Here is a 14,295-nt window from a genome sequence, read left to right as displayed (position 1 = left end):
TATGGATGGATCCCCTGGATCAATCACCATCACCACCCCAGGATTTCAAATAGGTACTTCATAATATTGATGTAATGTTATGAAGTAGGTGACTATTTGAAATCCTACCTCTTTCCAAGATCCGTATTCAAACAAAACAGACAAAGCATTGAAAGAAAGAAAGAAAAAAAAAAGCTTTATTAGTGAATTATGCCACACAACACAATTTGTTCTATAACAATATCCTGCGATGTGTGGCACAACCCAGTAAACGGATCCAACTCAGCATAATGCTACATACTCTTTAAATATAAAGAGCATGCAGCTCTGGTTTTCAGTTGGAACCGTTGACCAGATGCCGCCACAAACACAGCACACAACAACCTTATTAACTAAAATAAACAATAGTAATAACTTAAACTTAAAATAATACATTACTATCTAAAGGAAATCCCAACGATTTCATCATCACCCATATCAAACTTATAAAGTATTGCTGTATGTTGAAATGCTACTATTTTCCAAGATCCATATTCAAACGAAACATCAGAAGGAAATCCCAACCATGTCTCAGACATAAGTCACGACACGGATGAACCCGCATTCAGCCCGGTAACTGCGACAGCACTTATTATTCCGAACATACCACAGCACGGTACAACATCAATCAACCTGACTTGGATCAGTCGTGTTTGTCACGTAAAGCCGATAAATCTGAACCTAATGAGCGGTAAACTACGTTCACACTGACCACTGACTATGGCATTACAGACTTTAACCCTTAGAAATCTGCATAAATAGAACATAACAGAGTACGGGAATGGTAAGAAATTAGTTAACATGACTTGGATCAGTCGTGTTCGTCACGTTAAACCGATTAATCTGAACCTAACGAGCAGTAAACTACGTTCACACTGACCACTGACTATGGCATTACAGAAATTAACCCATAGAAATCTGCATAAATAGAATAACATGATGATAGAATAGAACATAACAGAGTACAGGAATGGTAAGAAATTAGTTAACTTGACTTGGATCAGTCGCGTTCGTCACGTTAAGCCGATTAATCTGAACCTAATGAGCGGTAAACTACGTTCACACTGACCACTGGCTATGGCATTACAGACTTTAATCCATAGACAATAGACATCTGCATAAATAGAATAACATGATAATAAAATAGAACATAACAGAGGACAGGAATGGTAAGAAATTAATTAACTTGACTTGGATCAGTCGTGTTCGTCACGTAAAACCGATAAATCTGAACCTAATGAGCGGTAAACTACGTTCACACTGACCAATGACCATGGCATTACAGACTTTAACCCATAGACATCTGCATAAATAGAATAACAGATCATAACAGAGTAAAGGAATGGTAAGAAATTAGTTAACTTGACTTGGATCAGTCGCGTTCGTCACGTTAAGCCGATAAATCTGAACCTAACGAGCAGTACACTACGTTCACACTGACCACTGACTATGGCATTACAAACTTTAACCCATAGACATCTGCATAAATAGAATAACATGATGATAGAATAGAACATAACAGAGGACAGGAATGGTAAGAAATTATTTAACTTGACTTGGATCAGTCGCGTTCGTCACGTTAAGCCGATAAATCTGAACCTAACGAGCAGTACACTACGTTCACACTGACCACTGACTATGGCATTACAAACTTTAACCCATAGACATCTGCATAAATAGAATAACATGATGATAGAATAGAACATAACAGAGGACAGGAATGGTAAGAAATTAGTTAACTTGACTTGGATCAGTCGCGTTCGTCACGTTAAGCCGATAAATCTGAACCTAACGAGCAGTACACTACGTTCACACTGACCACTGACTATGTGGCATTACAGAATTCAACCCATAGAAATCTGCATAAATAGAATAACATGATGATAAAATAGATTATAACAGAGTAAAGGAATGGTAAGAAATTAGTTAACATGACTTGGATCAGTCGCGTTCGTCACGTTAAGCCGATTAATCTGAACCTATTTATTATTATTTAACTTAAAAGCTTATTAAATTAAACCTTTATTTAATCTACTAGCATATTAAACCTTTATTTTAACTCTTTATTTATTATGATTTACTATCATCTATTCTTATTCTGAGCAAATATAGCGTGCACTCAGCAATGAGCGCTTCTTAAATTTCGCGGTTTCTCATTGAAGCCACAAACAAATATTATAATACATTGTACATTTTATTATAACTTGCAACTTTGTTGTTACATTGCGTGTTGAAGTAATGACCTTGATCGTATTGCAAATGAAAATGCAGAAAAAGAAGTATCTACTATTACTTTGCACGTATGAGACGAAAGTGAGGACGAGTCGGCATATCGCTAAATTATTTTTAAATTAGTTAATTTTATTAGTTATAAGTATATTTTTAGACATTAATTTAGGTCCACTACAATTTAAACTCCACAACGTTTAGATATCATGTTCTTTGTTTAAAACTAATTAATGATGGCGTGATGTAATATCTACGGGATGTGGGAGACGAAGCAACAGAAGCAGTTGAGATAAAAGCATAATTCCGCTTTGCAGACAAATGTTCCCACAAATGAAGTTCCGCGTGTCCGGACTGGACGCGAAAGCGAAATACATCCTCCTGCTGGACATCGTCGCAGCCGACGACTACCGATATAAGTTCCACAACAGGTAGACCATCAGGGAACCATCATCACACGCATCACATCCCTCTTGCCTTTTGTGTAACGACTGAGAGCTTGATGATCATCATTAAACTGCTAGTCCATTAACAGTGCCAGGAGCTAATCGATATTGCAGTAAATTTTCGAACCGCAATTTAAATTGGAATCTGGCACGATACAATAACGCTGACTGACCGTCGATTGAAGACGCTGCCACTGAATCGAGTACCGTTACACGCTTCTCTATTAGGCTTGTGATTCTGCCCACACATTGCACTAGTTCCCACCAATTTAATTCCGATACGCTCTTAATTGTCTGTAAACAATCCGTAACTACGCTCAATTTAAGGGCAACGACATTAAGGAAAGCATCGCCTCGCATCGCCCGTCGATTAAGGATTCAACGCGCATCCGATGGGTAATATCATTAAAATATCTTTGTTTCAAACGCCGCAGCGGTTACGTAAAAAGTGGACCCGGCAGCATTTGGAGGTGAGAATTTGGAGCGAGCTGGTTTCTATAAAGTAACACAAAACAGGCGCTTGTGATAAAACAAAAGGTGTCGCGGCAAACTCAACTCTTCCGAGTTCACAACAACGGCAACTGATCTCCGGCCTCGCATCCGAAATCAATAATCATCGTATTTGATCGTGTACATTGTTTAATTTCTGATGACACGGCACGATAACTCCGCCTCTCTGTTTAATGTCCGGCCGCCGGTCGGCCGAGAATCAAAACCGCCGCTCGCAGGTTTGGCAACATCGAGATGCGACCGATAAACTTCGATTTAATATCCGTTAATTAATACGACCCGAGCATTCCGATTGAAAATTCGTCTGTGACTCAACCGTAAACCGATACCGTCGCCGACAAAGAGACCAGCCGTCTAGCGCCGTTAATATGATAATTAATTATTACAAATCACTGACATGTGAATTGTTCGCGAGATAGTTGCTTGATTGAACATTTCCAAAGACACAGAGGGCGACCCACAATTCTCTCCCGTCGGCCGGTAGAGTGCCTCAGATGTTTATGTCGCAAGTACACATACGATCACGTGCGACGGTCACGTTTCGCGACAACACAAAACCGCACAATGGTCGCCCACCTTGCCGTTTTTGGTTTGTTTTAGTGGATTTAATTTTTAGCCGTCGCAAATACTTTGCAACACCTTACCAAAGCCGCCGCGCCTCTACGCTAATTGGTACCACGAACAGAAATCTAGTACAAAAAAACGATAAATTCGAAACAGTGTCCGTTTTACTTCGTAAATGGCCATTTGAAAGTTTAATAAACTACCGGGAAGTTGAGAACCAATTTATGTAAATACCTCTAATGAGTGCGGTGCGAGATCACAAGCTGAAACAGTATGTTGAGATCAAACGGGCACAAAAAGTGAAACTAGTCTAGCGGCATGTCTCACAATCGACGCGATGTCAAATCGTTGTCGCAAAGAACAACTCCATGTTTTTCTCTCGTATTGCTTGCAGACGTATGTTTCCTGCCTACAAAGTTCGCGTTTCTGGTCTTGATAAAAAAGCAAAATACATTTTGCTAATGGACATCGTAGCTGCCGACGATTGCAGATACAAATTCCACAACAGGTATAAATAAAGAGGAGATGAAGGAATTAAATTAAAATAAGGATATTGTGGTGAATATGACCGGTAACACTGACTGACGGGTCCATCTTATTTTAATGTAATTCGTAAAAGAACGATGAGGCAAGAAGCATGCGTAATAGATGTGAACGATAGGGATCTGCGCGGCGTAATAAACTTTTTCTAGTTAATTCGTACGGCACCTGTCGCTTTTTCTTAAATATCTTCGTTTTTTCTGTTAACGAACCGGATATTCTGCCGTGCAATGCCGTATTTGAACACAATCTGGTCTAATTTCAAATCACATCACGTATCGTTAGCCCATTTTCGAATTGTAACCGTCGATTCGTTGGCGCAGATTTATTTTCGTATCTACGGTATATTCCGCTGTACGCAGACCTCTTTTATTCACATTGCTTACAAGATATTGTAGAGTACTGTTTATTTCATCATCAGACATTCCGAATGCATGATCTTTGCAATATTCATATGCACTTATAGTCAATCTGTGAATCGTATCACCATCAAGCTTTAATTTTAGTGCATGCAGCAAAGCGTTTCTGTTCATTAGTTCTGTACATTATAGTTAAACAATTATTTCCAAGCCTCGCCAGTTGTTACGCTTTTAAACTGTGTATAAAAGTTACTTTGTTTATAACGTCATAACTTTTATAATGTATGCGGCCACCTGTCTTGAGTCCGTGTGTTCTTTTTAATTAAAATTAGTTTCACTTTCATTAGTAGATGCTTAATTAGTTTTTGGCTATCGTCAGTGTGATTTATTGTACTTGATTATAATTATGTGCTATTTTAAATTATCGTGTGCAGACAACAAAATAGTCTCTTTAAATGTTTAATGAGCATTTGGAAGCCAAGACAGACATGTGAACAGCTAGCTAGCTATTGTCAAACAATCATATACAGTTTTCATATTATGCCATAAAAGTGGAGATTTTATAATTTGATTGATGTTTTAAATGTCTATTTTTTTATGAATTATTGTTTCAACTAATGATTTATTATCAATTGCTATATCCAATATGAATTCTACCTTGTTGCTTGAGGAACATTGTCATGACTTCAGCAATTCGTTCGACATAATATACTGAAAGTAATGTCAAATCTTCATAAAGCAACATGTGTCGACGAATGAGCTATTCAACGTATATTGACTGGACTGTTGGAACGAGCTTTACTATCGGTGGTTCATGTCGATCAATTTGTCGTTTAGAGTGATTGACAATAGCACCAGATATCACGCGTTCTCTTTCATTGCTTTCTTTGTTTTTACTTTATATTTGCTTGCATATGTAAGTAGGAGAAGTTAATGTTGTTGTTTTGTTCCCGGAGCCGGTGGATGGTCGCCGGCAAGGCTGACCCGGAGATGCCCAAAAGGATGTACATCCACCCCGACTCGCCGTCCACGGGCGAGCAGTGGATGCAGAAGGTGGTCTCCTTCCACAAGCTGAAGTTGACCAACAACATCAGCGACAAACACGGATTCGTGAGTACCTGCTTCTCTAGACTGCTTGGCGTCAGTGGATTTTGCAACACCGTAACATAAACCAGTTATGTATGTCTACGCTTTAAATAATGTTAGTATCTATTCAAAAGAATTAATTTCTGAAAATGAAATACGATCAATATACCTGTCCTATCAAATAAATAAAGACTAGGAGTGGTCTTAACAATAAACAGGCAGATGGATCCCATGATCTCTTGGTGCAGAAGTGTCAAAAGTGATCAAAAAATAGAAGAAGAATCCTAGAACGATCGTGATGCTAACTTCCAAATCCAATTTAACATCCCTAAAGTATTCAAACATGAAAAGAATAATCAATATCGGTCCAGTAATTGGTATTTATTTAGATTTCATAGATATTCACAAAAAGTACAAACTTTTATTTAAGGCAGGAAAGAGTTAAGTAACTTTGCGTAACTTGACAGTGATATTTTGTCAGTAAGCTCAAAAGGTCAAGAACCCAGAGCTTTGAAATAATAAAAAAAAAACGGTAGATGAAAATAAAATCCACTGATACCAAGTAGGCGTTTGCTCTTGTACGTCATTGTTAAGCTTACATGTTACAAAATATCAAACAGTATTAATATTACATTGTCAAAGAGCGGTAAATGATCACCCATGTCTGCAGCACAATCGGTTAAGCCCACTTCGACCCATTGAAGTCCCGAAGTAGCGTTTTTTTTTTCGGAGCCACAAAAAAGTTTTTAATTCGAGTGATATTATAATTAAAAAGGTTGGGCCGAGTCTGTCGACGACCTGCGGGGTCCTATTGTGTCGGTCACGGTTATCAAGGTATTTACTTTGGCCATACTTTTTGTACGTTTCAATGGATTATTGTTATGACGTGCAATGCAATGGTTGTTAACGTATTGTTGTTAAAACTTTGTTGTGCTTGATACGTTTGAAATTGTTGTTTATCGGTTGTTCAGTTCGAACAACTTCTTATTTTAGGCCAGTGATATTTTACTAATAGACACGTGCATCATTAAGCTAAAACAGCTACAATATTGCTAAAATTCCTATGTAGCAATAGTATTTATAGACATACCATATGAAAGAAAAAGAAAAGTTGCCATACGCCTTTAATTAGAAAGAGATAAATATGTTGATTTGTTTATGCGACAGGCTTTAAGTCGACAAATGGAGCGATAAAAAGTAGCCTCTACCTACCATAAAAATATCTTGGATTTTTAATTCAGAGAAGCTTAGATTTTAGAGGCGTTAAATTTTCACCTATAAATAATTTTTATATCTACTTATTACACTTTATTATTTTTTAATAGTTTTGAATTTATGAGACAACGTGTTAAATTTCAACAAACTAAACTAATTTCTATTTTTAGCTATCTTCTTAAAATATCTAATGTTTCTGTAATTATTATTTTAGGTCAGGTATAATTACCCGCAGACACGATATATTTTTATTTTTTTATAACACATAATATTGGCAATAACTAAGAACTATCATAAACATCTAAAACTACATCATATAAAAACTATAAATCGTGTATTTTTTTATATTAGCATTAATAATGAAGTGTTGTAATATTATGAAACCGGTTAAGAGAAACGTGTTTCCGTTAATTAATGTAGTTAATTATGGTATTTTTGTCAAATATTTACCATAAATAATCAGCGCTTTTAAAGCCTGAGCACACGGTAGACAATCACCATTTAGCCAAAGTGAGTTTACCAACAGACGAATGAAACCCTTGTCTTCACTTACAAATACAAATAAGACTGTCTTTGCACAGTTAAGTACGAGTACCTACCTATATAATATAAATAAACAAAATCGAAGAAACAAAGCATTAAACAATATATAAGGTAAAGCTTTGTTATTGGATATAATGTGATTTTCAATAAAATAAATCAATTAACAGTTCCGTTAAACTATCAAGTCTTTGAAAAGTGGTAAAATGTGTGTCGTGGTCCCCCCCCCCCTCCCTCCCCGTCCTGTAACTTCTAAAATAAGAGAATGATAAAATAAAAAAATGTATATGATGTACATTACCATGCAAACTTCCACCGAAAATTGGTTTGAACGAGATCTTGTAAGTAGTTTCTTTAATACGTCATAAATCGTAATCGTAATATGTATATATAATGTGTATATGTCATTACTGAGCAAGAAGTTCATGTTACTTGCTGCTACGGAACCCTTCATGGGCGAGTTCTAACTCGTTCTTGGCCGCTTTTTTATTATTTTACAACTTTTATTATCTACCTGTTGCTTGCTATGGTTTTATAATAATTATCTATTATTATATACTGAATGTTAAAATAATATTGTGATATTTGCGACAAAATGTCGACCGTCTGCTTTAGATCTAAAAGGAAGCATTAACTTCTGGTCTACACCTGCCTCAATCAAGAATCAAATTGACTAATATAAACGTTTGATGAACGGAATTCGCGTTTATTTCGCCATCGTTTTGCCCTAAACATCATAACATAAACTGCAAATTTTCATTTTTATTAAGGAAAATCATATTTGTTGACTCCGTCTTATAAAAGAAATATTGTCCAAAATCGGACGAATGTTCTGACAAAAAAAAATCTGACGAATATATCTACTTATATTCTTGCTATCTTATAATCCGTTATATATAAAAAATTAACGGCGTGTACCAACAATCTACCTATATGTTTTAATAATTCCAAATATATAAAAGTGAAAGGCCAAGATGGAATTTGGCAGGGAGGTAGATTAGGTATAGTTAGTTGTCCGCTAAGTACGGATTTTGCGATAGAGCTGGATTAAAGAGGTCTAACCGCAGACGAAGTCGCGGTCATCCACCAGTATCTTAAAAATAAACAGTGGTTTTTTTTATAACCATCACAAAACTGAGTCGGCTTAAACTACAGCTTAACCAATTATTACGGTGACGTCACGAGGCGCGTAAATTAAGCCCCGATCCCACTTCTAAAATGTCCGGTGAGTGCAATCTGTGCAAATCAAGTCACCCCCAGGTATTTGAAAAATTATTCCGCCATAAGGGTGCGTTTCCGATGAAGCGGATACGAGAAAATCGGAATCGTGGAAAGTGGTGAGTTTCCACTGAAGTACAGTGGGAGCGGGGTTTATTGCTCAAATCGATTGGCTTAAGTGGAATTTCATACCACAGACAAATATAAAAAATTAAGTTTATTTTTTTTAAATAATTATGTGCGCTGTTCACTAATTCCGTAAAGTAAAGTAAAATTCCGAGTACCTACCATTTCAAATGCATATAAGCATTTGCCTAGTTACAAGTATCTTGACGCTGACTGTGCACTAAATTCGCGTTATTCATAGATTTTCTGCTTACCCTTTCTCGACTTGAATGCGTATTGGAAATATTTTACCATTTTTTCTTTTTTTTTTATTCTTTACAAGTTAGCCCTTGACTACAATCTCACCTGATGGTAAGTGAAGTGGTTTCAATATGCATATAGACTAGTACCTATTCGAGTTACTACTATCTTAAAACCAACTGTGCACTACAAACGCTTGGCATCAGTTGGCCTATTCACTATTTTGGTTTTCATTATCAACCTATTACAATAATCATCAAATAAATTAACAAAATGTCATCTATCTACTAAAAATATCCACCAGTTGGCGACATTTTTGTCATTTTTTTTCATAGAATCCGAATTTCATAGATGTCAACTTGCATACGTCAAACAGTGAATAAGCCTGCAGTACAGCTTGCCTCTACTCCGCTCGTCGCGCCAGTGGAAACGCACCTTAAGCACACTTGTCAGAATGGCGCGAATCCAAGCCTCAGTGGCCTTGCTTAATCTGTTCGAGTGTAATGTAACCTCTAAATCGATACGGGTGTCGAGGGAGCGAGGCTGAAGACTATTCAGCCGTGGGTTTTTAATCTGTGAAAACGATTTTTTCATTTTTTTAATACTTAGAGCATTTTTATGTCTGTAATTTACATTTATTATGACCTACTGAGAAATGACTGAGTTTTTTTTTATTCTGAGAATTTTTCAGTTATAATTCTTAATTCAGGATTGGGAAGTGATGAGTCAGGAGAGAAGACCCTCTTTCTAGGGGTAAAAAATTATCACAATCGGTTCAGTAGATACAGAGGTTACCCCCTAGAATACCACATTTTTAATTGTTTACAATATTAGTAGGTATATTGTACGTAACTCTTGCTTTATAAACTAAATAGTAAAAGAAAGAATACTAGTTTATTTATAAAACTGCTGAGCAAATCTAGACCTGTCTACGTGGTAATTAGATTATGACCTAGTTCGTTGCATCATTTGTCTATGATCTCCGGCCAGACAGTGTATGATCTACTTTTAATAATTGGATCAAGTGTAAATTCTAGACATTGTGTTGCCGGGCACCTGCATTCAGTAACTATGTATATTACGTGACGTGCACAAGGTTTTCAACTAGGGTTGGCATTGTAGGTAAAAATTGTACAAAACAGGAAACTCCTTAATCAATCCATGTTCGTAATTCAGTTTCGGCAATGCATTTTTGCATCTATAAATGTACGCCACTTGAAAGATATTAAATTCCGCAGACATAGGAAGTAATAGACTGATAAATATAATTTCCTCGCATTCCCTGAAAGAAAGTTAAGCGTCCATTTTGTAGCGAAACGAGTAAGGCAATTCGACATTCGGCGTCAAGTCACGTGTCGTTTTAACTGACCCAACAATGGGTCAAATATGCATGGTAATAGTCATTTAGGAGAAGGTTTTTATGCTTTTGTAAACAAATACAATAAAATGCACGTACTGGGAGCACAAATTTACAATTTTAACTTGTTATAATGACCAGTTAGTTAAAAATGATTCAGTGCATAAGATATCCTATTTTGATAGGTAGATTTGACTAGTGTCAATCACGTCAAAAAAGTATACATTTTGCTTGACAACAGCACGCCAATCACTCGTCTATTTATTTCTCGGTCTACGTATGCTTGTATGAAAAAATAATATAATGGTGCCTAAAAGTAGGCAGGTTCTATAAGCAGTAGATAGGTAGGTAGTTGTAGTTGCCTACCTATTTTTGCAGTCATAAATAACACGGATATCCCGTCGGAAACTAGAAACACACGAAAAAAATAACAGTCCAGTTTCAATTTCAAAAAAAAGGCTACCGAAAACGGTGCCGACTAACATAATACACTCGAATGCGTTTACACAACCGCGATCCAATCATAGATAAAAGTTTTTTCTTTTTTTTTTTAATTCCTCTGATGAGCGTTTGTTTCGTTTTTTGTTGGATCCTTTTTTGTTGTCAGGTCTTTTGTCTTTGACGAGGGGTAATTGAAATAACGACTGGCTCAACGCGGTGTGGTATGCGTAGAATTTTGACAACAGCTGACTGCGCGGTCGCGAGGTATTTTTTTAATTGAATACCTTTCTTTATGGCGTCCAACCTTATCAAAATTAGCTTAATCGCATTAATAAGATTTGTTTTATTCAATTATGGTATTCGGTTTTACTCTGAGGTTTACGGATTGAAAATATTGCCTATTTATAACCTATTTATAACACATTTGCCCGGCAATCGTATCAAAATGTCATCATAAGGAAAACAGGCAAAGATGCAAATTCGTTTTAAGAATGTGTGTTTCCTCGCAAATGTGTTATAAAACGTCGTATGACATACATGAGCTTTGATAGTTACAGCATCTGCTTCCTTACCATAGCTCTCGCCTTTGGCTCGAGCTGCAATATCGCCTCGGCTGTAGTTTTCAACTTACCGCATTTATATCACAATGTACTATTATCTGACATTAATTTGTTTAAATCATTCATCATCATCATCATGTCAGCCGATGGAGGTCCACTGCAGGACATAGGCCTTTTGTAGGGACTTCCAAACATCACGATACTGAGCCGCCTGCATCCAGCGAATACCTGCGACTCGCTTGATGTCGTCAGTCCACCTGGTGGGCAGGTCGACCAACACTGCGCTTTGTAGTGTTTAAATTATTAATTTCGTTTAATTAATTAATGATTAAACTTTAATTAAAAAACATAATTTCAGATCTTTTTAACCAGCTTACCTATTTTGTATTTAAATATTTAAATACATAGTTTAATTACAATAAATTCACTCTTAATTGTAATTTTTGCTTTTCATTTCATTCAGCCGTTAAAATAATTGAAACTGATAACTTATTATAAACAAAAGTGAAATAAGTAAAAGTTACACCTATTCTAACGAGAAAACGAACTTTTTTCCAACTTTCCCGACGGTTTGAATAACACCGCAAGTTTGACATAGTAACACACAGGTAGAAGATGTGTTCGAGATAGTCCCTTTGTTTTTGTCCGTCCAACATGCCGATTTTTGTATGGCCGTCAATTTTTCATACAGATATTATCGATGTGTTAACATGCATTCGTTTTGTAGCCCGACCTTTTAATTTTGGCTTTTGTGTGCCACAATAGACCCGCGTTTTGTAAGTTGTCGATATTGGTATGATATGCTTGTATTGACAGAGTTCTTTCATTATCAGTCTATTTTTTATGGTTTTACTAGCGGACACCCGCGACTTTGTCCGCGTGGAATTCTGTTTTTTTACAAATCCCGCGGGAACCATAGATTTTTCCGAGATGAAAAGTAGCCTATGTGTAAACCTAGAGTAAAATTTACTATTTCCATTCCAAATTTCAGCCAAATCGCTAGTAGCTGCTGCGTAAAAGAGGAACAAACATACTTACACACTCTATGTGAGTGTGTAAGTGTGTAAGTATCTTCCACACTTACACACAAACTTTCGCCTTTATAATATTAGTGTGATGGCAGGTTTTCCTCCTATTTGGAAATGGGAGATAGGACGTAGACCCACCACGGTGCTTAAATGTAGCGTGCGCTTTGCTTACTTTTGCTGGATATAAATAATTGTGATAAATCTGCTTACGTAGACTTTTTTACTTTATCAAGTTTAGGTGACAGTTTCATGCAGGATGGTGCGGATGACAGTTCACTCTTGAAAGTTTGCCGCGATTCATGATAACAGTACGTATTATCATACAGGCGACTGTCACCGTACCCATGCTATAACTATAACAATGAATAACACTCTAGTCTGCAATGTATTCATACAAGGTCTTCGGAACTGTCAAGTCGTCACTCCATCATAAACGCACGACTCAAGTTTTATCACCTCGAGTGGAGTCTCGGCGACATCAAATCCACCCGCCGGTAGATATATTGTCGGCAATCAGCATTATTTACAATGCTCTCAGCTTAGAACTGGTTTTTATTACAACGCTAAGATATAAATTGGCGTGTCGTCAATTATAATGACATTTTTAACTGTTTAACGGTCGCCAAAAGCGTTCGTAATTATGGGATTAAAGGCCCGGCGCCTGACCACCTTTTATTGGGCCTGTTTGGTTTGAGCCAAGATAACTGACGGTGTTAGACGAACTTCGCGCTTTGAGCTTTTTTTTTTTATTCTTTACAAGTTAGCCCTTGACTACAATCTCACCTGATGGTAAGTGATGATGCAGTCTAATATGGAAGCGAAGGAACTTGTTAGGAGGAGGATGAAAATCCACACCCCTTTTGGTTTCTACACGGCATCGTACCGGAACGCTAAATCGCTTGGCGGTACGGAGGCCTTCGAAAGCTTGAGCTTGATATATTCCTCGATAAATGGGCTATCTCACACTGAAAGAATTTTTCAAATCGGACCAATTCTTCCTGAGATAAGCGCGTTCAATCAAACAAACAAACAAACTCTTCAGCTTTATAATATTAGTATAGATGGCAAGAATGAAAAAAGAAACAATAGTGTAGAATACAGATGGCAAGAATAAAAAAAGAAACAAGTTAATGTACCCGACGGTTATCCAAATATGTAACACTGCGTCCACAAACAACTAGTAAGTATTTACAACGCAATTTTCCAAAAGTGTATAAAGTAATGTCATTATTGTCACCTGAAAGGTGAACACCATTATATTAACATAGTATAGGATAATGTATTTACTTCCACTCATAATTCTTACACCATAAAAAGCTTATAAAAGCTACCGGCTGGGCTTCGCTTGTAATTATTCATGAACATACTAGTGACGTAATAGCCTAGTGGATACGACCCCTGCCTTCGAATCAAAGGGCGTAGATTCGAATCCGGGCTTACAAATCCAACTTTTCTGTTATGTGCATTTTACGAAATTAAATATCACGTGTCTCAAACGGTGAAGGAAAAACATCGTGAGGAAACTCGCATAACCTACCTGAAAATTTTCTTAATTCTCTACGTGTGTGAAGTCTGCCAATCCGTATTTGGCCAGCGTGGTGGACTAAGGCCTAACTCCTCTCATTCTGAGAGGAGACTCGTGCTCTACAGTGAGCCGTATATGGGTTGATACTTATTTATATGTAATTGGGACAACCCCGTTGGACCCTATGTGGCTTCACGAGGTCCTGGATTTGAATTCTGGGTTGAGCTGAGAAATAATGAACTCAGTCATAATAAGTCATCATTAACAACCCATATTCGGCTCACTGTTGAGCAAAA

The 14,295-nt window shown here is 36.9% G+C and overlaps 1 protein-coding gene across 9 annotated transcripts in view; it reads left to right on the top strand.

Annotated features, from left to right (window-relative positions):
- LOC112048640 (T-box transcription factor TBX3) overlaps positions 1 to 14,295 on the top strand; it is a 160,882-nt gene that overhangs the window by 54,168 nt on the left and 92,419 nt on the right. For 5 of the 9 annotated variants that reach the window (XM_052882933.1, XM_052882931.1, XM_052882935.1 and 2 more), the window contains exons 2-4: positions 2,562 to 2,675; positions 4,159 to 4,272; positions 5,620 to 5,773. In XM_052882933.1, coding sequence (XP_052738893.1) covers positions 2,562 to 2,675; positions 4,159 to 4,272; positions 5,620 to 5,773 — 382 coding nt within the window. The remainder of the gene's footprint in view (positions 1 to 2,561; positions 2,676 to 4,158; positions 4,273 to 5,619; positions 5,774 to 14,295) is intronic. The other 4 variants (XM_052882937.1, XM_024086263.2, XM_024086261.2 and 1 more) reach the window with 2 other exon arrangements.

This window comes from Bicyclus anynana, chromosome 8 (assembly GCF_947172395.1).
Source record: "Bicyclus anynana chromosome 8, ilBicAnyn1.1, whole genome shotgun sequence".
Classification (NCBI taxonomy): Eukaryota; Metazoa; Arthropoda; class Insecta; order Lepidoptera; family Nymphalidae; genus Bicyclus; species Bicyclus anynana.
This window is presented reverse-complemented; position numbering and strand designations above follow the sequence as displayed.